The sequence below is a fragment of the Suncus etruscus genome, chromosome 1 (assembly GCF_024139225.1).
Source record: "Suncus etruscus isolate mSunEtr1 chromosome 1, mSunEtr1.pri.cur, whole genome shotgun sequence".
In the NCBI taxonomy this organism is placed as follows: domain Eukaryota; kingdom Metazoa; phylum Chordata; class Mammalia; order Eulipotyphla; family Soricidae; genus Suncus; species Suncus etruscus.
Genome location: NC_064848.1, coordinates 7,588,795 through 7,609,474, shown reverse-complemented (window position 1 = coordinate 7,609,474; position 20,680 = coordinate 7,588,795). Strand labels below are relative to the sequence as shown.

General features: G+C 51.1%; 1 protein-coding gene across 1 annotated transcript; it reads right to left on the bottom strand.

The window, feature by feature from the left end:
• Positions 1-4,706: 4,706 nt before the first annotated feature.
• On the bottom strand, positions 4,707-14,810 carry PIF1 (PIF1 5'-to-3' DNA helicase). The gene is made up of 12 exons (XM_049777864.1): positions 14,262-14,810; positions 13,177-13,309; positions 12,964-13,089; positions 12,736-12,889; positions 12,545-12,659; positions 12,358-12,464; positions 9,353-9,492; positions 7,061-7,167; positions 6,089-6,176; positions 5,849-5,994; positions 4,919-5,110; positions 4,707-4,766 (listed from the first exon to the last, which is right to left on the bottom strand). The coding sequence occupies exons 1-12, from the start codon at positions 14,808-14,810 to the stop codon at positions 4,707-4,709; spliced, it is 1,917 nt and encodes a 638-aa protein (XP_049633821.1).
• Between the last annotated feature and the right edge of the window lie 5,870 nt (positions 14,811-20,680).

Genomic DNA, 20,680 nt, shown 5'->3' with positions numbered 1-20,680 from the left:
GGAGGAGACTGAAGGGCCAGGAAGAGCTTCCACCATCTTGGATGCCCATTTTCTCATGGATCCTCCAATCTTCTGAGAGGTGAGGAGGATTGAGCAAGTGATTCAAGGCTCAGGAGGCCAAAAGACCTGACATGGAGGTTTCGCCTTGCCCCCACCCCATCCCCGAGGTCTTCCATTTCTCCTTCCACAGAGGAAAGGTTAAGATTCTGGCTTAATGGGGCCGGGCGGTGGCGCTGGAGGTAAGGTGCCTGCCTTGCCTGCGCTAGCCTAGGACGGACCGCGGTTCGATCCCCCGGTGTCCCATATGGTCCCCCAAGAAGCCAGGAGCAACTTCTGAGCACATAGCCAGGAGTAACCCCTGAGCGTCACAGGGTGTGGCCCAAAAACCAAAAAAAAAAAAAAAAAAAAAAAAAAAAAAAAGATTCTGGCTTAATGGGGCCGGAGAGATAGCATGGAGGTAAGGTGTTTGTCTTGCATGCAGAAAGTAAGTGGTTCAAATCCTGGCATCCCATATGGTCCCCCGAGCCTGCCAGGAGCGATTTCTGAGCATAGAGCCAGGAAGAAACCCTGAGCGCTGCTGGGTGTGACCCAAAAACAAAAAACAAAACCAACAAAATTCTGGGTTAAGCTCAGAACCAGATGTGGAGGGCACAGGGTTATGAGGGGCCAGTATCTGGCATCAGGTCTTTAGCTGGCTCAGCATAAATATGACTCAAAGTCCACGTACCTTGGTTTCAAACCTACCTGAAGCATCAGTTTTCCCTCCCTAAAATGTATTTTCTAAGGATTTCCCTAATGGACGAGTGAGGGCAAGCCAGAGGGCTTTCAGATAACTGGTGCCAGTTTCCCATCTAAGAAACTGCTATTTAAAGAGGCTCCACATTTACCTAAGTCCAGGGGCTCACCAAGCAGACACCAACATGAGGCAGAGCCAGACAAGGCAGGGAGTGAATGACCACTTGACGCTATCTAGTGGCTCTCGGGGTGTGGAGCTGACTCTTGGAGGCTTCACCTTTGGGCAGGGGTCTCAAACTCTCGGCCCGAGGGCCGTTTGTGGCCCTCTGTACAACATTTTGTGGCCCGCGGCCGGCCTTCAAATATCACAGTATCGCAGTATTCGCAACGATTCGCTTACCGAATAATCGCAATAAAAATCGCATTAAACATTCGCATACCCCGAGCAGTTCCATTCGGGGTATGCAAATGTTTAATGCGATTTTTTTTTTTTTTTTTTTTTTTGGTTTTTGGGCCACATCCGGCGTTGCTCAGGGGTTACTCCTGGCTATCTGCTCAGAAATAGCTCCTGGCAGGCACGGGGGACCATATGGGACACCGGGATTCGAACCAACCACCTTTGGTCCTGGATCGGCTGCTTGCAAGGCAAACGCCGCTGTGCTATCTCTCCGGGCCCACTAATGCGATTTTTTATTGCGAATATTCGGTAAGCGAAATCCCTTATTCGGCCCTGCCTCACCCTGACTTTGCCTCCTGCGGCCCCCAGGTAAATTGAGTTTGAGACCCCTGACTTTGGGGCTGGATAAGAGGCAGGTTGAGCTGCACCACAGGTGCTGTGTGTGGGGGGCATCTGAATGTGTGGGGTGCGTAAGACTGAACGTGTGAGGTGTATGAAACTATGTGTGGGGTATTTGAGAAACTGAGGTGTATGAGACTGTATGGTATGTGAGATTTGTGCAGGGTGTGTGAGAGATTGTGTGGGTGTGAAAGTGTGTGTAAGAAAAGGATGTTTAGGGGCCGGAGAGATAGCATGGAGATAAAGCGTTTACCTTGCATGCAGAAGGTCGGTGGTTTGAATCCTGGCATTTCATATGGTCTCCTGAGCCTGCCAGGAGCAATTTCTGAGCATAGAGCCAGGAGTAACCCCTGAGCACTGCCAGGTGAGACCCAAAAACCAAAAAACCAAAAACAAAACAAAACTCAGATGGTAGAGGAAGTGGGCCCCTACATTTCTAGATCTCCTGGGAGCTGGCAGTTTGGAGCTGTGGCTTGCTAGGAGCTTAGGGTACGTGGGGGAATGCCTCAAAATTTTTTTCTCTCCCCATGCGTATGTGTGTGAATTATTTTCTTTTTCTTTTTTCTTTTTTTTTTTTTGGTTTTTGGGCCACACCCGGCATTGCTCAGGGGTTACTCCTGGCTGTCTGCTCAGAAATAGCTCCTGGCAGGCACGGGGGACCATTTGGGACACCGGGATTTGAACCAACCACCTTTGGTCCTGGATCGGCTGCTTGCAAGGCAAACACCGCTGTGCTATCTCTTCGGGCCCGTGAATTATTTTCCAGACCTCCATCCAATTCCAGACCCACGTCTCTCCTGTGTTCTGGTGTTGGAACCTGAAGATTTAACTCAATATAGTGTATTAGGGATGTGTTAGCCCCTCAGGGACAATGAGATCATGACTAGATATGCCCACTGAGGACTGGTGAAGGTGGGCTGGGCACCCACCACTCCCCTTACATCTCAGGGAAACTGAGTGACGGGAGAATCCCAGGGTGACAGGCCTGCCCCCACCCCCACTCGCCAGGTTCCCTAAGCCTCAGCTACTCCTCTGCAAACCAGGTGACAGCATTGTCATTCAAGGGCCTGGCTCTGTCAGTGTGTTTTTGTGGTTGTGATTACCAGGGTGCCGTCCTCAATCGTGGTGCTTAAGGAGGGTTATTGGTGGTCACATTTAGCATGGGTAGATGCTGGGGATTGTACTCAGAGCCTCCGATTTTGAGTGAGGTGCTCTGCCATAGGCATTCTGGCCTCTGATGCCTGTTTAAGAGCCGACACAGACTTCTCCCAGGTCATTGAGCGGGGCTTGTCACTCAGTTTCCTAAGATGTCTATTGTCAGCTCAGCAACTGGTCTCCTAGAGACTTGAGAAATGTTTGCTAATCTGTGAGCACATCAGTGATGGGTGGCACCTCCTTCATCCCAGGTGCTCACAGAGGATATTCCTTTCCTCTGCCTGTGCTGACTTAGTTCCTGTCTCCATATGCCTTTTCGCTTCTTTGCTTTTGGGAGCTCAGACCCAGCAATTCTCAGGGGCTGTTCCTGGCTCAGTGTGTAGGTATGACTCCCAGTGTGTTCAGGGAGTGCTTGGAGTGACCACTACATGAAAAACCTGGTTGGACTTTAGTGCTAATCCTATATTTTATTTTTTTATTTATTTTTTATTTTTTTTTTGGTTTTTCGGGCCACACCCATTTGATGCTCAGGGGTTACTCCTGGCTAAACGCTCAGAAATCACCCCTGGCTAGGGGGGACCATATGGGACACTGGGGGATCGAACCGCGGTCCTTCCTTGGCTAGAGCTTGCAAAGCAGACACCTTACCTCTAGCGCCACCTCGCCAGCCCTGATTTTATTTTTTTTACTTTTGGATCATATCCAGCATGCTCAGGGGTTACTCCTGGCTCTGCACTCAGAAATTGCCCCTGGCAGGCATGGGGGACCATATAGAATGCTGGAATTCGATTTATCATCCATCCTGGATTGGCTGCGTGCAAGGCAAACACCCTACTGCTGTGCTATCTCTCCGGTCCCCTCTATTTGATTTTTTTTTTTTTTTTTTGGTTTTTGGGTCACACCCAACAGTGCTTATGGGTTACTTCTGGCTCTACACTCAGAAATCACTCCTGGCAGGCTTGGGGGACCATATGGGATGCCAAGATTCAAACCACCATCCTTCTGTATGCAAGGCAAAAGCCCTACCTCCATGCTATCTCTCCGGCTCCTTCTATATGATTTTTATGGCGAGAGGTCTTTGGGCCACATATGGGGGTGCTCCGGGCTTGCTCCTTGCTCTGCACTCAGGGGTTACTCCTGGTGCAACTAAGGGTACCCTCAGGGGTACTGATCAAACCCAAGTTAGCCACCAGGTCACAAGTTTATTTGTATGAAATAAATATAATTTGAAAATATAAATTATATATATTATACACATAATTTCTTTCTTTTTTGGAGTAAGCGGGTACAATGAGCTTTGCTCAGGGCTTACTTCCACCTCTGCACACAGGAATTACTCCTAGAAGGCTGGAGGGGGAGGTCATTTGTGAGGTGTTGTATTCAAGACTCTACTCACAATACTATCTGGCCCCCACAATTTCTTTCTGTCTACTTCGGGGCCTTCCACAGCAGTACCTAGGCCTGTGCACCATTCCCTGTAGTATTTGGCCCAAAGGTATGGGCTCAACAGTTCGGTGACCAGAAATGTGGGATTGCTCCAGTCCTATAGTGCTGGGAGTTATTGGGACTATACTTGGCACTGCTGTGGGGGAGACCAAGACTGGCAGAGCCAAGCTTTGAACTTAGGGCCCATACATGCCATAGGTCCACTCCTATCCTTTGAGCTCTCTGACCAATCCCATACACAATTTCTTTCCTGAGAAGTATTTTCAGAGAAGCAACTCAGTATATATTCTTAGGCCTCGCTGTGGCGAGCCCATGGGCTCTCCCTCTCCTTTCTCCTCTCTCTGGAGCCAGTCACTGCTTCCAGACAGTCTGCCTGGGTGACCTATAGTGCCACCATAGGCCCATTCCTGACCACAGAAAGGACAGCTTCCCAGGGCAGAGGAGACACTGAAGCGCCAATGTCATGGGAGGGACACACCCTCTGCCTTGAAGCTGGCCTGGTAGGGGAGTCCTCATAAGGGGAGACAGTTATACTAGGAAGTGGGAAGACAGATGCTCCCTTTATACTCTGTACTCAGAGGTTTGGGTCCACATTCTCTTGGTCAGATGTTTCCTCATCATCATTTGGGGACTCCTGCATCAAAGCAAAAGAAGCCTCATCATACTGTTCCTCAGGACTTCCATCTGGGGTCAGTACTTTTTCTTTTTCTTTTCTTTTTACCTCTCCCCAGGGGACCCCCTAGGCATCCCTCCATCTGCCACTAGCATTGGGGAACCCCTTCTCACCAGGCTCAGGCCCCTGGCATGCCGCAGCGTAGCATAGAAATGCAGCACCCGGGGGTCACAGCGAACCACCATGGGGTTGAAGTCCAGCACCCGCAAGCCCTGCAGATTGCGGGCCCGAGAGAGGGCCACGTAGGCCTGGCCGCTGGTGAACACCCGGGCCAGTGAGATCTCCACGCAGTCCAGGGACATGCCCTACGGAAGGATGCACAGGCTTCGTTGCTGGAGGCTGTGCCCAGGAACCAGATCCACTTTCACCAACTCACCCACTATCCCTGCATCTCACCCCGCCTGAACACACTGAGGAACGGGGCTAGACTGATAGTGGAATCGGAAAAGGACTGGGTAAAGATCCCAGGAAGGAAGCAGAGGGATAGAGGTGGAAGAAAAGCTCCGCCTTTCTCTGGCTGTGTGACCATGGACAAGTCACTCTCTAAGCTTGTTTCTTTTTCTGTAAAACAGAAATGATTGCTGGTGCCAGGGATGTGGCTCAAGCCTGGGTCCTGTGTGTGAGGCCTGGGGGTTAGATCCAGCACTGCATGTATATACCCTTCCTCTCCCAAATTGGGCACTGCCAGGCGGTGCCTCAACATCACCAGCTTGATGGGCAAGTCTATTCCTATAGCTATGAGGGCTTCACCTGTCAGAAAGTAGCAGAAGGGGTCAGAACAATATATAGCAGGTAGGGTGTTTGCCTTACATGCAACCAACCAGGTTCCACTTCCAGGATCCCATACAGTTCCCTAAATCCACTGGGAGAGATTCTGAGCACTGAGCTAGGAGTAACTCCAAACAAACCAAAGTGTCAGAGGTATGTGTATAGGAGACAGGGATGAAAAGGTCTAGAACCTCTGCAGTGACAAGCCTCATCAAGCTCTGCCCTTGCTTGCCCCAAGCCTACCTTCCCCTACCCCTGCCCCGATTCCCCCTCACCTGACTCTTGTGGATGGAAATGGCCCAGGCTAGCTGGAGCGGCAACTGCTGCCGGCGAAGTCGCTGACCCGCAGGATTCTGCACCGTCCAGCACTCGGTGCGGATAACCTCGGTGATACCACACAGGAACCGTACTTGGGGCAGCCCTGGTAGGAGAATGGACCACTGGCTCCTTCTGGGCTCCCCTCTGGCCTTTCCTCCCCCACAACCAGCACCCTGGGCTACAACCCACTCACTGACCTCTGCCCTGAGGCTCAAAGCCCACCACCACGCCACGAGCCCCATTCACCAGGCCACGAGACACTGCTAAGTTCTTTAGGAGCATCACCTGTGAGCAAGAACCACGGCCTAGCACCACAGAGCCACGACAAGGGGCGCAGTCCTAGCTGACTGGGGCTCTTCTGCCAGTTGCTTTACTTTCTCAGGACTCAGTTTCCCTTTCTGGAAAAGGGAACTGACATTTGCCCAAGCAAAGAGAAAATTAGTCCCATAGGGGGCCAGAATGATAGCACAACAATAGTGCATTTGCCTTACATGCTGCAGACCTGGGACAGAACCGGGTTTGATTCCTGGCATCCAATATGGCCCCCTGAGCCTGCCAGGAGTGATTTCTGATCCAGGAGTAATCTGAGTGTTGCCGATGTGGTCCAAAAACCAAAAATTAAAGAAAAAAGAAAATCAATCCCAGATATCACAGGGCTTTGTGATGGCCTGGGCTATGTTCTGGGGTTCATGGGGGTCTAAGGCACCACACCTCATTTCTTTTTTTTTGGGGGGGGGGTTTTTTGGGTCACACCCAGCGGTGCTCAGGGGTTAGTCCTGGCTGTCTGCTCAGAAATAGCTCCTGGCAGGCATGGGAGACCATATGGGACACTGGGATTCGAACCAACCACCTTTGGTCCTGGATCGGCTGCTTGCAAGGCAAACGCTGCTGTGCTATCTCTCCGGGCCCACCATCACCTCATTTCTACCCCATTTGTACCAACACTGTACAGGCACTGCTATGGAACCGAAGCAAAGTGCCTCTCTTGGCTCTGCTTCTACACTGGAAAAGGAAGCAGATTCTCAGCATAGAGGGAATAAAGGAACAGTCAGGGAAGGGCTTGCCTGAAGGATGCTGGGTGCTAGAAGGGAGCAAGAGAATGTGCCCAGGATGGTGAAGCACTGGTGGTGGAGACAGGGCCAAGGAGGCCAAACTTCCCTCCCATTCACCTGGGCCCCCTTCTTTAGCTGGAGTAGCCGGCTGGCGGGACACTGGGCGTCCAGGGTGCGGGTGTGCTCTGGGGCACTGTCCATGGCCTCGAAGCAGTGCAGCTCACCTGGCAGGAGGGGATTAGAGATGTTGATGACAAGTTGCTGGAATGTGGGGGACAAAAAGAGGCAGTAAGCGTGGCACAGGCCTTGTGGAAGCTTTAGGTTTAGAGACTCACTTCCAGCATCTATGGCTCAATCACGGGCACGGTTCTCAAAGTCATGGGCATGTCAACAAACAGGACTTAAAAAATATAATTCCCCGGGCCCGGAGAGATAGCACAGCGGCGTTTGCCTTGCAAGCAGCCGATCCAGGACCAAAGGTGGTTGGTTGAATCCCGGTGTCCCATATGGTCCCCCGTGCCTGCCAGGAGCTATTTCTGAGCAGACAGCCAGGAGTAACCCCTGAGCACCGCTGGGTGTGGCCCAAAAACCAAAAAAAAAAAAAAAAAAAAAATATATATATATATATAATTCCCCAAACTTCTCAGGAACCTTTGAGTATCACTGGTTGTATCCCAAAAACCATTTTAAAAAATTGTGTGTTGGGGCTGGAGAGAGAGCATGGAGGTAAGGCATTTGCCTTGCATGCAGAAGGTAGGTGGCTCCAATCCCGGCATCACATATGGTCCCCCAAGCCTGTCAGGAGCAATTTCTGAGCACGGTGCCAGGAGTATCCCCTGAGCGCTACTGGGTGTGACCCAAAACCCGAAACCAAAAAAAAAAAAAAAAAAAAAAAAAATTGTGTGTGTGTGTGTGGGCCCAAGTAATAGCATAGCAGTTAGGGCAATTGCCTTGCATGCAGCTGACCCAGCTTCAATCTCCGGCATCCTATATGTCCCCCAATCCTACCAGGAGAGATTTCTTTTTCTTTCCTTTTATTTTTTGGGGGACATACCTGGCAACACTCAGGAGTTACTCCTGGCTCTGCACTTAGAAATCGCTCAGTTGGGCCCAGAGAGATGGCACAGCGGTGTTTGCCTTGCAAGCAGCCAATCCAGGACCAAAGGTGGTTGATTCAAATCCTGGCGTCCCATATGGTCCCCCATGCCTGCCAGGAGCTATTTCTGAGCAGACAGCCAGGAGTAACCCCTGAGCACTGCCGGGTGTGGCTCAAAAACCAAAAAAAAGAAGAAAGAAAGAAAGAAAGAAAGAAAGAAAGAAAGAAAGAAAGAAAGAAAGAAAGAAAGAAAGAAAGAAAGAAAGAAAGAAAGAAAGAAAGAAAGAAAGAAAGAAAGAAAGAAAGAAAGAAAGAAAGAAAGAAAGAAAGAAAGAAAGAAATCGCTCAGGGGGGGCATAGAGATAGCATGGAGGTAAGGCGTTTGCCTTGCATACAGAAGGACAGTTGTTCGAAGCCCGGCATCCCATATGGTTCCCCGTTCCTGCCAGGGGCAATTTCTGAGCGTAGAGCCAGGTGTAACCCCTGAGCACTGCCAGGTGTGACCCAAACTCCCCTCCCCCCCAAAAAAAAGAGGAAGAAGAAATCACTCAAGGGATCATATGGGGTGCCAGCATCAAACCCAGGTCTGTCCCAGATTTGGCTGCGTACAAGGCAAATGCCCTACCATTATGCTATTACTCCAGCCGTCAGGAGTGAATTCTGAGCGCAGAGCCAGGAATAACCTGAGCGTTGCCGAGCATGGCCCAAAAATCAAAACTAAAAAAATGTTGTGGGGAGGATCATATCTTATAACACTCAGACTATTCTTTTTGGTTTGTTTTGTGCAAAGCTGACAGTGCACAAGGAGCCATATAGGGATACTGGAGATTGAATCCAGGTTAGCTATGTGCAAGACAAGTGCCCTATCTGCTGTGCTATTGCTCTGTCCCTTAGGCCCGAGTACTCATGACTCAGTGACCAGGGGTACTTTCTGGCAGTGCTTAGGAGGACCCTGTGGTACCAGGGGTTGGACCCAGAGCAAAAAATGAGCCCTTGGGGCCGGGCGGTGGCGCTGGAGGTAAGGTGCCTGCCTTGCCTGCGCTAGCCTAGGACGGACCGCGGTTCGATCCCCCGGCATCCCATATGGTCCCCATATGTTGCCAGGAGCAACTTCTGAGCGCATAGCCAGGAGTAACCCCTGAGCGTCACAGGGTGTGGCCCAAAAACCAAAAAAAAAAAAAAAAAAAAAAAATGAGCCCAGTCCATTACACTTCTGCCTGGCCTTATAACATTATGACCATATAGAGATTCGGAGTCCAGATACCCAAAGGACAGCTTCCAGTTGGTCTTGTCCACCCTCAGCCCCTGCTTACCAGGTAGCTCCCGAAGCTGCTTCTCATTGGTGAGGGCCACATCATCCTGGTGCGTGCAAAGCCTTGTGGCCACGATTCCATCACACCCCACCTTGTGAGCCTCAGTGGCCCGGAGCTGGCGTGTCACCTCCTCTGAGCACCTGTGGGACAGATCTGTCAGGACTGAGTCTGCCTAGGCCTGGGGATCTGAGAGTCACTCATGCTGGCTAGTCACAGTGCTGCTTCTCCATGTGGACATCAGATGAGGGTTCCGAACCTGGAGTTGGCCATGTGGCTATGCCTTTGTACCTCTCCCACCTGTAATCCTAAGAAGCTGGCTGAGGCTAATGTGACCATGCCAGAGATTCAGAGCAGTGGCTTTCTTTTTGTGTTGTTTGTTTGGAGGCCACACCCAGTGGGGCTCTGGGCTTACTACTATTACTAGATCTATGTTCCTTTTTTGTTTGTTTGTTTTTGTTTTTGGGTCATACCCGGCGGTGCTCAGGGGTTACTCCTGGATATCTGGATATCTGCTCAGAAATAGCTCCTGGCAGGCATGGGGATCATATGGGACGCCGGGATTCGAACCAACCACCTTAGGTCCTGGGTCGGCTGCTTGCAAGACAAAAGCCGCTATGCTATCTCTCCAGCCCCTTATGTTCCTTTTAGTTTTGAGATCACAGACCTTGGTGCTCTGAGTTTATTCCTAGCTCTATGCTTAGGGATCACTCCTGATGGGACTTATGTGACATTGGGGATCAATCTGGGTGGCTTGTGCCTTAGCTTCTATGCTCTCTCTCTCTCTCTGGCCCTAGAATAGTGAATTTTTTTTTTTTTTTTTTTGGTTTTTGGGCCATACCCGGCGGTGCTCAGGGGTTACTCCTGGCTGTCTGCTCAGAAATAGCTCCTGGCAGGCACGGGGGACTATATGGGATGCCGGGATTCCAACCAACCACCTTAGGTCCTGGATCAGCTGCTAGCAAGGCAAACCCCACTGTGCTATCTCTCCGGGCCCAGATTTCTAATCTTTTGATGCCGCTGAACCCAAAATAGCTGTGGGCAGGTCCTGCCTGAAAGGCCCCAGAGAAAGTTCAGATGTTAAAACTAATTCTTATAATCTATGGCCCTCTGGCACCTTCTAGTTCCCAACAACTGCTGTACTGGAAAACTCCAACCTCAGTTTCCCACATCTCAAGCCTCCCTCCAGTTGTGGATATCTGGATACAACAATAAGCCAGGCTGGAGGAAGGGAGCAGGCAATGGCCACACTCCCCTGCCCTGTCACCACTCAAACTTCTTCAGGCCCACATTGGTGTGAGCTGGGTCACAGGGCCACACACACACATACACACACACGATTACAGTGTAATTTGTCTTCCAAGACCCACCTCTGGCCTATGGCTTCATTTTTCCTGCTCCCCATAAGAGAATCACAGTGGTAGGGCATTGGCCTTGCATGCAGCTGACCAGGACAGATCTGGGTTCAATCCCTGGCATCTCATATGGTCCCCCAAGTCTGCCAGGAGCAGTTTCTGAGCACAGAGCCAGGAGTGACCTGTGAGTGCTGCTGGGTGTGCCTTCCCTGAGAGAGAGAGAGAGAGAGAGAGAGAGAGAGAGAGAGAGAGAGAGAGAGAGAGAGAGAGAGAGAAGCTAAGTCCTTCAATCTTTTATGTTGTTTTCTTTTTTGTTTTTTGTTTTTTGGGTCATACCCAGCAGCGCTCAGGGGTTACTCATAGCTCTACGCTCAGAAATCACTCCTGGAAGGCTCAGGGGACCATATAGAATGCCGGGATTTGAAACACCATCCTTCTGCATGTGAGGCAAACATCCTACCTCCATGCTATGTCTCTGGCCCCTTGATTACTTTTTTTGTTTTGTTTTGTTTTGATTTTTGGGGCACACCAGGCAGCACTGCGAGGTTACTTCTGATTCTGCACTCAGAAATCAATCCTGGCAGGCTCAGGGGACCAAATGGGATGCTGGGGGTTGAACCTGTGTTGGCTGCATGTGAGGTAAATGCCTTACCCACTGTGCTATCCCTCTGGCCCTTGATTCCTTCTTAGACATGACTTTGGACAGATCCCTTTGCTTCTGACCCCTTTCATCTGCGACATAGAATAATGATACCTCTGCATTTTTCTAGGTGGAATTCATCCTTCTCTGTGTGGAGGACAGGCCCAGCTCTGGTGTAGTTCACAGAATGACTTTTTGTTTGTTTTTGTTTTTGTTTTTTTGGTCACACCCACCAGCTCTCAGGAGTTACTCCTGGCAGGCTTGGGGGACCATATGGGATGCCGGGATTCAAACCACCATCCTTTTGCATGAAAGGCAAATGCCCTACCTTCATGCTATCTCCCCGACCCCAGAATGACTTTTTTTGAGAGGGGCCACACCTGTGGTGCTCAGGGCTTCCTTCTGACTTAGTTCTCAGATATCACTTCTGGTGATGCTTGAGGGACCACATGGGGTACTGAGGAATAGAACCTGGATTGACTGCAGAGAAGAGCCTTTCTTAGTATACAATCTATCCAGCCCTGAATGACAATACTTTTTTTTTGTTTGTTTTTGGGACATACCCGGCAGTGCTCAGGGGTCACTCCTGGCTCCATGCTCAGAAATTGCTCCTGGCAGGCTTGGGGGACCATATGGGACGCTGGGATTTGAACCACCGTCCTTCTGTGTCTAAGGCAAATGCCTTACCATTGTGCTATCTCTCCGGCCCCGACAATTTTTTTTTTATATTTGGTCCTATCCAGGAGTGCTTTGAGCTGCTCCCCAGATCAGTACTGTACTACTCAGTCATCATGAGGTTCCAGCAGTAGAGATTGGGTTTCCTGTATTTAAGTGGAGCTATAACCTTGAGCCAGGAATGACCATTTCCATGGGACCCTGATGCTTTTCACCCCATTCTGTCTTTTCAAAGATATCTCTTCCTACTCTCATGGACAAGTGTTTCTGCCTTTCAAGGGCCAGAGCCAGGTGAGCCTCTCTCAAGGCCTTCAAGTCCTACTGCTCCCAGCATGCACCTGCCCAGCCTCACGGCCTGGAGGAGAGAGATGAAGGTCTGGTCCGCCTGCCTCCACACCTCAGTCAGTTCCATGGTCACTGGGACACATTTCCTCCAGCTTTTGGCCTACGGGAGCAGAGTTTGGGTGTAAGGAGCCTAAGATACTCCCATGGGGGGTGGGGGCAAAACCAGCGGGTGAGGGATACCTGAAAACAGAACTGGGGAGGCTGGGTTCCTTTGGTTACAGGTGGCAGCTGCAGAAAGTCCCCACAAATGATGAGCTGAATCCCCCCAAAGGGCTTATCCTGCTGTCGGACCATCCTGGAAAGGAACCAGGGGACTTAGTGGTAGGACTGGTGACTTCCTCATCGACCCAGTCATTGCTACATGAACTGACCTGGCCACGGCCTCCAACTTGTCAAACAGCTCAGCTTCTACCATGGAGATTTCATCGATGACCAGTCGCTGGCAACTCAGCCAGGCCTGCCGCACCCCTGGACGCTGGGCCAGAGCCACACACTGTGCCAGTGGTGCTTGGCCTGAGCCGATGCCTACAAGGGACACTCTTCAGCCGGGCCCCTCAACCTAACCCTCTCTCCCACCGGCTGCACATACTCCTGCTCACCTGCAAAAGCATGGAGGGTGGTGCCCCCGATGTGGCAGGCTGCCACCCCGGTGCTGGCAGTGGCCACGGTGCCTGTGGGGGGCAGCGAGCCCAGGATGCGCTTCAGCAGGTATGACTTGCCTGTGCCTAGGGGAGGGTAGAGTCAGGTCCAGCTGTACCTTGCCTGAGCCCCATCTGCACTCAGCCTGCCCTGGTTCCCCAGGCCCTCACGACCTGCACTCCCAGTGAAGAAGACACTTTGGCCTTGCAGGACAGCCCTCAACACAGCAGCTTGTTCCACTGAAAGCCGAGGTTTGCTGGGTGGCAGGTTCAGTTTTTTCACAGGTAGGGGCCACTTGGGGGCTTCCTGTAGGGAACAGTGAATCAGGGGCTTCCATCCCTCATACAGGTGCTGTTTCCTGTTTAGCCTAGACACAGCGTGGGACCCAAGGCCCTTGATGCCTAGCAGTTTTCACTCCTGGGAGCTGAGAGAGTGTATGCCAGTGACGATTGAGGGTCCTTGGAGATCAAGGGACAGGGTGAGGGGATGGTTTGGGCCACACCCAGCAGTGATCAGTGATTATTCCTGGTTCTGAGCTCAGAACTTGTTCCTGGCAGAGCTTAAGAGAGACCATACTGGGCTCGTGGATCAAGCCTGGGTCAGCCCTGTACAGAGCAAGCTGCTTAACTTCTGTATGACCGCTCCGACCCCTGGGTTTCCTTCATACTTTGCTTCCTTCCACAAACCTGTCTCCAACTTAGCAATACTTTAGCAAAAGTCTGCCTAGCTAGGGCCCTCCGTGTGTGTGTCTGTGTGTGTGTGTGTGTGTGTGTGTGTGTGTGTGTGTGTGTGTGTTCTGTATGACCTCTCCACCCCCTGGGTTTCCTTCATACTTTGCTTCCTTCCACAAACGTGTCTCTCAGTTAGCATTCGGCGAGCCCCCTACCCACCCAACAGCGCCAGGGTTGCCACTGTGGTGCCTTCTCACATCTCCACCTTTGCACAGACAGCCCTGTCTCAAACCTTGAGATCTTCGATCTCTCCGAAACCCACCAGACTTCTACAGCGAACCCCCGAATGTGCCTTCCCCAAGAGACCCTCACCACCCCTCACACCCTCTTCTCTTCTCTGTTTCCTTTCTGAAGCTGGGGTCCCTTTCCTACTAGCCCTTGCTGAATTTCTCAGCCACTTCACCAGTTGCTTGCAGGCACCAGTCCTACAACCTGCCCAAAGTCCTACATCCTACTCCACTGAGATGCCCAGCAGCCCCTCGAATACCAGCTGCTGGCCCCTGTCCTCCTCATTGTCCAGTGCTCACAGTGCTGGGGTCCGATCTTGCGGGGGGCTCGGGGGTCCCTTTCCCCCGGGTCGAGGAGGACTCCGAACCCCGGGTGGCCGCCGCTCGCCGCAGCTCGTCGGCTTGCACCGGGCTGATGGTGATGAAGTCTCGGGGCCGCGGGCCCAGCAGCTGGGCGCGGGTGGAGCCGGGCCCGGGCCCGGGAGCCGTGGCCAGCTTGAGGCGCAGCGTGCGCAGGAAGCGGCGCAGACGCTCCGGGGGGCAGTCGGAGAGCAGCAGCTGCACCGCGCCCTGGGGCGGCCCGCCGGGGCCGGGGACCCGCACGGTGCTGCGCCCCGCGGCCGCGAAGCGCGTGAAGAGGCGGGCGGCGCGCAGCGGGAAGCAGCGCGGGGGCCCGGGAGGCGCCTGCAGCCGCAGCAGCAGCTCGCGCCGCTCGTTGCGCCCCAGGCTCAGCCGGGCCGAGCGCAGCGCCCGGCGCCTCCGCGGCTGCCCGCCCGGGCTCAGCTCCTCCACGGCCACGCGACACCGCAGCTCCGCGTCCTCGCGGTCCGCCTCGGGGCCCGGCAGCATCGTCGCCGGGTCGAAGCCCTGCAGAGGGACAGACAGAGCACAGAGCAATGGGGGACAGGGCGTTTGCATGGCACGCGGCTGACCTGGGCTCGATCCCCAGGCGTCCCATAGGGTGCCCCAAAGCCAGGAGCGATTTCTGAGCGCAGAGCCATTAGGGATCCAAAAATGAGTAAAAAAAAAAAAAAAAAAAAAAAAAAAAAAGGGCCCGGAGAGATAGCACAGCGGCGTTTGCCTTGCAAGCAGCCGATCCAGGACCAAAGGTGGTTGGTTCGAATCCTGGTGTCCCATATGGTCCCCCGTGCCTGCCAGGAGCTATTTCTGAGCAGACAGCCAGGAGGAACCCCTGAGCACCGCTGGGTGTGGCCAAAAACAAACAAACAAACAAACAAACAAAAGAAAGAAAGAATGAGTGAGATGAACCAGGGTGGGGGCAGGTGTAAACGACGTCGGGTCCTGAAGGCCGGTCACTGGCGACACAGATGGGCATCCGAAAAGTCACTTTTCGGGGCCGGAGAGATACCATGGAGGTAACATGCAGAAAGTCGGTGTTTCGAATCCCGGCATCCCATATGGTCCACCCCCCCGAGCCTGCCAGGAGCGATTTCTGAGTAGACAGCCAGGAGTGACCCCCCCACCCTGGGCGCTGCCGGGTGTGACCCCCAAAACCAAAGAAAACAGAAAAGAAAAAGGAAATTCACTTTGCAATCTGCTATCCGCACACACGAACGCCAAGAGTGGTCGAGGATCCGTGTCAGAGAACACCCGGAGTTGGGAAACTCCGTAGGCCTGCTTCCCCTCCCAGACACCCAGAACGGGCCCGGGGATTGTAGGGTTTCTAATCCCCAAACAGAAGCAATCTCACACGGGCATCTGGGCATAAGCGCCATCTGCCTTCCAAGAACTTTTTATTTATTATTATTATTATTATTATTATTATTATTATTATTATTATTATTTTGCAGCCGGCGGGCCTCCCAATTCTTGCACATCTGGAAGAAGTGCAATCATGCCCAGAGAAGTTGCAAACGTCTGGCCGTGGTCAGCATTCGGGGTTCCCACCCCCAAAGGTACAAGTGGGGCAGAGATCATTGGGCTGGGGAAATCGGGGGTGGGGGCCCTGCCAATCTGCTCTCCCTTCATCTGACCTATTTCTCTTCACCCTCCCGCGATGGGCTCCAAGAAGAAGCGGGGTCCCCCGGGCTCTCCCGCTGCAAGGTTGGGGTGAACGAACAAACTAACGAACACTCACTTGAGAGGGCAGCCGGTGGAAGAGCAGCAAAGAGACAACCTGCGTCCGACACTTCTTGGGCTGGGAACTTTCAAATGCTATCAGTGGAGAACGGGCCAATCAGCGCCGGCTCTTTAAACGCACCGACCAATCAGGGTCGGGGGCGTGGTTGTAGGCGTGGTTTTGAGGGTTCTACCAATCACCGCTCGCGTATGAATGGGCAGGATGACAGTGGCGACGGGAACCCGGCCCCTCCGGAACCACTCCAGGCTTGGTGGCGCGTGTTGTTGGGGGCGCTTTTTGGGGAGAGGGTTTTGGGTCACACCCGGCGCTCAGGGGTTCTTCCATGCTCTGCGCTCAGAGATTGCTCCTGGCAGGCATGGAGGACCATATGGGATGCCGGGATTCGAACCATCGTCTGTCCTAGATCTGCTGCCTGCAAAGGCCAATGCACTACTGCTGTGCTATCTCTCTGCCCCCAACCCCAAATTTTTAAATACATAAATAAATCTATACTGCTGGTTCTGCAGGGACCCACGCAGGCAGAGCCCCTCTGCCTTTCCCTTTAGTGTGGTGTGAAATGAGGTCACTTTTCCAGGGGTCCTCTCACAGTGTGGTCTCTTGTTTTGGGGCACTCTCGGGTGGTCCTGGCACTTTGCTTAGGGGTCACTCCTGGCAGAGCTTAGTGGACCACATGTGATGCCTGGGATCAAACCTAGATCAGCTGCGTGTAAGGCAAGCACCTCACCCACTGTTCTATCGCTCCAGTCCCCTCTTATTTATTTTTTTAGCTCACATCTGGCTGTGCTCAAGACACCATATATGGTGATGGGGATTGAATCCAAGTTGGTATGTTCAAGACAAGTGCCTTATCTGCTGTATTCTGTGTCTCTGTTTCTTTCTCTATCTCTCTGGTTCTATCACAGTCATTTTAATCTTTTTGTCTTTGCCATCCTGCAGAGATCCACCCAGGAGGAACTATGGTATTTGTTGGTTAGAGTACAGGAAGGTATGAACCCTCCTCTTCCTGGAATTTTTACTAGGGGAGCTTTTGGTGGTGCTCACAGATTATGTGGTAATGGAACCTGAGGCTCAGCAGGGTAGAGCTTTTGCTTCTGCTATTTGTGCTGTGCCCTCTGCCTGAAAAAAAGGGGGTGGGGGCTGGTTGGTGCTTAGGGAGTTAACTGTTCCATAGTGCTGAGAGTAGGACTACCATATGATCTAACCAGGGCTTCTGGCATGGGTCCAGATTTGAGCCTTTTACCATGAGAGTGAATGTTATTCTGTAAATCTGAGTACCCAGAGAATATCTCCCACACACATCTAATATAGTCTGTGCTCTCTCTTACACACACACACACACACACACACACACACACACACACACACACACACATACACACACACACCACAGTCTGTACTCTGTCTTACACACACACAAACTTAATCATCCACTCTTTTTATTTTTTTATATTTTTGGTTTTTGGGTCACACCCGACAGTGCTCAGGGGTTACTCCTGGCTCCACGCTCAGAAATCGCTCCTGGCAGGCACTGGGGATCATATGGGACGCTGGGATTCGAACTAATGACCTTCTGCATGAAAGACAAACACCCTACCTCCATGCTATCTCTCCCGCCCCATCCAATTTTTTTTTCTAATAATAATCTACTCTTTTTTGTTTGTTTGTTTGTTTTTGGGTCACACCCGGCAGCGCTCAAAGTCTACTCCTGGCCCTACACTCAGAAATCGCTCCTGGAAGGCTCGGGGGACCATATGGGATGCCGGGATTTGAACCACCGTCCTTCTGCATGCAAAGCAAACACCTTACCTCCATGCTATCTCTCTGGCCCCAATCACCTACTCTTTACCAAGCATTCCTTTCATTGAGTGGAGGTGGTCTCAGGGTGGAATCCAGCCATTCAAACATGGGAAGCATGTGTGTAACCACTGGGTTGCATCTCTGACCCCTAAATACCACTTTGCTGTTGTTGCAATGACTGACTGGTATGGTGGTGGAGAGGGGAAGAGAGAGATTATTGATCAAAAGAAGCTGAAGAACATAACAGGTGAGATACTTCAATCCTTGTCACCACAGATGGTGTGGCCCTGAAAAAAACAAAAAATAAATGCCCAAGAACTCAGCTGGAAGATAGTGGCTTCTAGAAATCTGAAAAGTAGGGGCTGGAAAGTTAGCATAATGGTTAAGGTACCTGCTTTGCACATGGCTGACCCAGGTTTCATCCCCAGGATTACATGTTCCCCCAAGCACCACTAGGAGTAATTCCTAAGTGCAGAGCCAGGAGTAACTTCTGAGTATTGGTGGATATGGCTCTCCTCACCCATCCAAAATTGGCTGAAGTAAATAAGGGAATGAAGTAAATTGCCTTTATAGTGTCTACAGAAGAAACTTGAACATTTTTATTTTATTCTATTTATTTTTTCCGTGTGTGTGTGTGTGTGTGTGTGTGTGTGTGTGTGTGTGTGTGTGTGTGTGAGAGAGAGAGAGAGAGAGAGAGAGAGAGAGAGAGGCCTACAAATCTAGGGCCTCTGAAATTCATTAAGATTAGCATTTGAAATTAAAAAGAAAAAGAAAAAAAAGATTAGCATTTGAGGGGCCAGAGAGATAGCATGGAGGTAAGGCGTTTGCCTCACATACAGAAGGTCGGTGGTTCGAATCCTGGTGTCCCATATGGTCCCCCAAGCCTGCCAGGAGCGATTTCTGAGTGTAGAGCCAGGAGTAACCTCTGAGCAATGCTGGGTGTGGCCCCCAAAACCAAAAAAAAAAAAAAAAATTAGCATTTGATTTTAGCTCAATGAGACACATTTCCAGTCTCCAAAAGCACAGTATAGTACATTTATGTTGTAATTTATCACAACAGCAGTAGCAATCAGAAATAAAAATAGGGGCCAGAGAGATAGCATGGAGGTTAAGGCGTTTGCCTTGCATGCTGAAGATCAGTGGTTCAAATCCCGGCATCCCATATGGTCCCCCGAGCCTGCCAGGAACAATTTCTGAGTGTAGAGACAGGAGTAACCCATGAGCACTGTTGAAAAAAACAAAACAAGGGCCCGAAGAGATAGCACAGCCAGGAGTAACCCCTGAGCACTGCTGGGTGTGACCCAAAAAACAAAAAACAAAAATACAAAACAAAAAAAACAAAACAAGAACAAGGGGCCGGAGAGATAGCACAGCGGCGTTTGCCTTGCAAGCTGCCGACCCAGGACCTAAGGTGGTTGGTTCGAATCCCGGCATCCCATATGGTCCCCCGTGCCTGCCAGGAGCTATTTCTTTTCTTTTCTTTTCTTTTCTTTTTTTTTTAATGGGCCACACCCGGCAGTGCTCAGGGCTTACTCCTGGCTGTTTGCTCAGAAATAGCTCCTGGCAGGCACGGGGGACCATATGGGACACTGGGATTTAAACCAACCACCTTTGGTCCTGGATCAGCTGCTTGCAAGGCAAACGCCGCTGTGCTATCTCTCCGGGCCCAAGGAGCTATTTCTGAGCAGATAACCAGGAGTAACCCCTGAGCACCGCCGGGTGTGGCCCAAAAACCAAAATAAATAAATAAATAAATAAATAAAAAGTAAATAAAAATAGGGGTATAGGGGTGAGGACAGAGAGCAAAGGGCTAAAGCTCAAGGCCTTGGGTTTTTGGGGGGTGTTGTTTTGTTTTATTGTTTTTTGTTTTTGGGCCACACCTGTTGATGCTCAGAGGTTATTTCTCATGCTACATTAAGGAATCACAACTGGTGGTGCTTAGAGGACCATGTGGGATGTCAGAAATTGAATGCAGATTGGCCACATGCAAGGCTACCTTGGAGTGAAACTGGGATTTAACTCCATAGCACTGCCTGGTGTGACCAATACTCCCCCCACCAAGAAAAATAATTATAATTATTATGGCTGAAAAGTGCAAGAGACAGTACTATGAAAAAGGTTTGTTTCCAAAGATGTTCTGTCTTCTCAGTACTGATGGCTCCTAATGGGACATCACCCATAGCTACTTCCTGCCCAGATAGTCTCAAGAGAAGGTACATGCACTTATGCATGGATTTCTCCCAGTGTTTTTCTATTATAGGCTTTCAGACTTAAAATAAATAAATAAATAAATAGGGGCCGGAGAGATAGCACGGAGGTAAGGTGTTTGCTTTGCATGCAGAAGGATGGTGGTTCAAATCCCGGCATCCCATATGGTCCCCTGAGCCTGCCAGGAGCGACTTCTGAGCATAGAGCCAGGAGTAAGCCCTGAGCGCCGCCAGGTGTGACCCAAAAACCAAAAAACAAACAAAAACCCCCAAATAAACAACATAGACAAACAACCCAACTTTTTTGATGAGGAACACATCCAGCAGTACTCAGAGCTTACTCCTGGTTCTAAACTCATAGTGTTTGGGGGACCATATGTGAAACTAGGGACGGAACCAGGAGAGTCTCATACAAGGCAAATGCCCCATCATATTACAGATACTCCTCGCTTAACGACCAAGTTCGTTAAGTGAGGAACTGCATGTACTGTGTACAGTAGTACAGTATATGCATAGTACTTGGCAATACAGTATTCTGAATAAGTAAAGTCATGAGAAAGATCAAACTGAAAACTTCCACTTGTTCTCATTTGCATAGGTTGTGCAATTTACAC

Coding starts and splice junctions, on each gene's coding strand:
- PIF1 (XM_049777864.1), bottom strand. CDS start 14,810: ATGCTGCCGGGCCCCGAGGCGGACCGCGAGGACGCGGAGCTGCGGTGT. Junction 5,995..6,088: donor CTTTGAGCCTCAGGGCAGAG/GTCAGTGAGTGG, acceptor TTCTCCTACCAG/GGCTGCCCCAAGTACGGTTC. Junction 5,111..5,848: donor TTTCCATCCACAAGAGTCAG/GTGAGGGGGAAT, acceptor ATCCTTCCGTAG/GGCATGTCCCTGGACTGCGT.